At 38.5% G+C, this 3681-nt stretch overlaps 1 protein-coding gene across 1 annotated transcript in view; it reads right to left on the bottom strand.

The window, feature by feature from the left end:
* LOC106102929 (protein O-GlcNAcase) overlaps positions 1–3681 on the bottom strand; it is a 21946-nt gene that overhangs the window by 4194 nt on the left and 14071 nt on the right. The window contains exons 14-19 of the mRNA XM_013282548.1: positions 3507–3595; positions 3046–3230; positions 2102–2190; positions 1825–1973; positions 740–900; positions 509–545 (exon numbers count right to left, since the gene is read on the bottom strand). Of these exons, the coding sequence (XP_013138002.1) occupies positions 509–545; positions 740–900; positions 1825–1973; positions 2102–2190; positions 3046–3230; positions 3507–3595 (710 nt within the window). The remainder of the gene's footprint in view (positions 1–508; positions 546–739; positions 901–1824; positions 1974–2101; positions 2191–3045; positions 3231–3506; positions 3596–3681) is intronic.

The following is a 3681-nucleotide window of genomic DNA, read 5'->3' as shown; positions in this document are numbered from 1 at the left end:
CTTAACTTTATCCAATCTTGTCACACCACACATCCATCTTAACATACGCATCTCAGCCACATGCAATCTCCTTTCATCCGCAACTTTGGTGCCCAGCATTCAGATCCATACAATACGACAGGTCTTATGATGGACTTGTAGATCTTTCCCTTAAGCCTAAGAGGCATTCTTGGATCACAAGTCACACCAGTAACCTGTCGCCATTTCATCCAACCTGCATTTATTCGGCTTTTTACATCTCGGTCAACGCCACCGTCGGACTGGACTAGAGAACCGAGGTACTTAAAGTCGGAGCAGGTTGGTAGAGGCACACCATTTAAGGCGATTGGAGAGAAGCTGGTCGGACCGCCAAAATCGCAAAACAAATGAAATTATATAAAAAAATTTAACTCCAAACATTAAAATTCGAATTCATTTCATTAGCCAATGGCAATTGTTGCTTCTTTGCTGCTATTGCCTTGTTAGTTTTTTCCCTTTCCCACATGACGTTTATTTTCAATTTATTTACCCCCTAAGTTGTGTAATATAGTGTGATTGCTGACATCCTACAGAACATAGAAGTGTGTGTTTACTCTTTATTAAAAAAAAAAGTAAGTAGTCTATGCGTTCTTCTGGACTATCCTCTACATCTGTACCAAATTTCATCGAAATCTGTTCAGCCGTTTAGGCTACAAACTCTAACAATCATGCTTCCATCTAAACTTTCGCATTTATAACATTAGTATGAAGTATGATAGACAGTACAACCGACCTTGGCAGCTGGACTGAGGTCTTCTCTCTGGAGCAGTTCCTGCGGGTATTTCTGGCACATCTCCGGTATCCAGGCCACTTCCTGCTTCCTGTAGAACTCTTTAGCGTTGAGCGCCGCGCAAGCATACCCTACTATCTCCGGTTTTATACCTAAAAGAGATAACATTATTAAAGTAGAATTCCATTGCTATTATACATTTATTGCCTTACAAATAAATGCGGTTAAACATGGGAATAAACCGAGTATAAGCAAAATTTGTACTAACATTTGCTTATACTCAGTTTGTACCTAAGTTTAACTTTATACTGCGTTTATATGTAAGGCTGATTAACTTTTTTTTACGAGTTTGTCCCTGCGGAATAAAAAAGTTACATATTCTTCCAGACCTTGCTCTACATTTGTCATATTTCATCGAAATCAATGTTCTTTTGGGGATATGTAGTAATAAACATCTATCCATCCAAAAATATTAGTAAGATTGTCGTCTCTTTCAATCTCAGAGAGCGAGAGAGAGAGAGAGAGAGAGAGAGAGAGAGAGAGAGAGAGAGAGAGAAGGAGAAGGTAAGGAGTAAAAGGTTAGAGTGGTATGGGCATGTTATGAGAAGGGATGAATCGCATGTAACAAGAACGTTAACTATGAATGTGGTAGTACAGTGGTAGAGATAGACATAGTAAGAGATGGATGGATTGCGCGAAAGGTGACATGATGAAAAATGCAGTCATGACGTATGATAGAGTTATTTGGAGGACAAAAACCTGTTGCGACACTACGGGAGAGGATAAGGAAGATGATGATAATGTTCCTAGTAAAGAAACTCCGTTTTTTTCTACAAATAACTAATTACATAACAGTGGGTACAAACTAAGGGATAATAAGAGACAAACCGTATCACTAAGTGACTTTTGTTATAAGCAACGTTGTATTGAATTTTGTTCCGCGTCTCGTTTCAAAATGTTCAAACGATTGTCGTATTAAGTTGAACACCATCAGATTCCCCGACTGTACAAGGCTTAATATGAAATCTACGGTTACCAATAAAAACCCTTATGTAAGTCGGACAAAAATCATTCACCATTTAATTTGACTTCCGCGATACTCTCCGATTTATCTTCTGAGTCGTCAACTTCTACTTCTGTGTCTGCTTCTTGCTGGATGCAGCCCGAGTCATCTTCTATCACCATACACAGTTCAGGACATAGCGTAAGGAATGACGACACCAGTCTGGAAAAAACACATATTGTTTATATAATAGCAATTGTACGCGACGATGATCGCGGAATTAAAAAGTAGCCTATATTATTCCTGAATATATCAGCTATCTGTCATCGTCCCGTATTTATTTCACTTACCTATCCGCGGGTAAATTCTGCAGATCACTTGGAAACAGATCAGCGCAGTCGGCGGTGTCTCTGCACATTTTGTTACATAACATTGTCACCTGTAATATAAATAAAAAAATGACCTATGCTTTTCAAACAATCCAGTCAAATAAAAAAAGATTACATTATTTCCGCGCACATCAGCTTGCTTTGCACCTCTGCAATAGTCACTGCTATTAGTTACTTTGTTGAAAAAAAAACATTTAATCCTCATCAACACTACAAACTAACAAGAATTGACAAAAAAACATGACACAAAGTATTAAAATCCGAAATAATAAAAACGTAATTAAATGACAGCATTAATTTATATAATGAACATTGCAATGCTGACCGGACTGAGTCCTCGCTTGGAATGAATGCTGGGAGTTTCACATCGTTGCAATGAACAAGTCAATTTTTCCTATAGCGAGCACCGCGGATTTCCACGACTGTACATTTATGTGAATTTATATCTTCAGTAAAGTTCCTTTCTCTTAACTCCCTTTTCTTATAAAAGTATGGGTAGGAAAAGTGTATTTGATGGTAAAGGTAAAGGCATAGGAAGAGGAAATATCCTCTTTATGTGCGTCCCCTCCTTGACTAAGCTAAGCTATTGGACGAAGCAATTGACTTATCTAATATGGCGTCGCTGTGTCTTCAATAAACAGTTCATTTACGTTAGTTTATATAGAAATTCACTCTTGAAGTATATACTGTGAACATGTTATCAAATCCGGTCGCGTTTTAGTGGAACAAAAATTATCGTAATTTTATTTTGTTATTTCTAGCTCAACGGATGAATATTTTCGAGTCAGTTTTTTTTTCTGGTTATTTTATAACAAGTGCATACGTTTAAAAAAAGAAAAAAAAATACATGCATATTCTCTATGTTTATAGGCTGCCGTCGCTTTGCCATAAGAAAAAATAGCTACCGCATGTTCATCCTGCGCGGTATAGGGGCGCACAGAGAGCGGCAGGCCGAGCGGCAGCAGCTGCGGGCGCGCGTCGCCGCACTCCACCGCCAGCAGCCGCCGCAGGTCCGCCGTCAGCCCGCCGCGGAACACCCACGGCTCCTGCAGCCCGCTCTCGAACGCCTCGCGCCAGCCTTTCGAGAACCCTGCGGTTATGAAACATGTTAACAAACAGAGGTCTATTTTACATGGTTTTTAATAGAATATTGTTATTTTTTTAATTATTGTATCTTACTAATGTTATAAGCTAGCTTTTGCCCGCGACTCCGTCCGTGTGGAATTAAAAAAAGCAAATATGTGTTCTTCCAGACTCTCCGACGTCCGTTTAGCCGTTTAACGTCCGTTTAACTATTTGATAAATACCATGGAATCACTCTTAAGTTGCTTTTTTTGTTAAATGTGGTTAATTATGCATTACTTACATGTGTAACTCGCTTGTGTGTTAGATGTTATATTTTGTGGGAATTTGCCGAGCTCTGAAACAAAACGTAATACAATTGATTTTATTGTGCTGGGAACACCAAATTTTAAGTGAAATTTATCGAAATGTTAAAATAAAAACCGTATTAAAATCGCTTGAGTCATTTTTGAGATTAG

Source organism: Papilio polytes, unplaced genomic scaffold, assembly GCF_000836215.1.
Source record: "Papilio polytes unplaced genomic scaffold, Ppol_1.0 DF823890.1, whole genome shotgun sequence".
NCBI classification, from domain to species: domain Eukaryota; kingdom Metazoa; phylum Arthropoda; class Insecta; order Lepidoptera; family Papilionidae; genus Papilio; species Papilio polytes.
The sequence above is the reverse complement of the archived record's forward strand: the minus strand, read 5'-3'. Positions and strand labels throughout refer to the sequence as shown.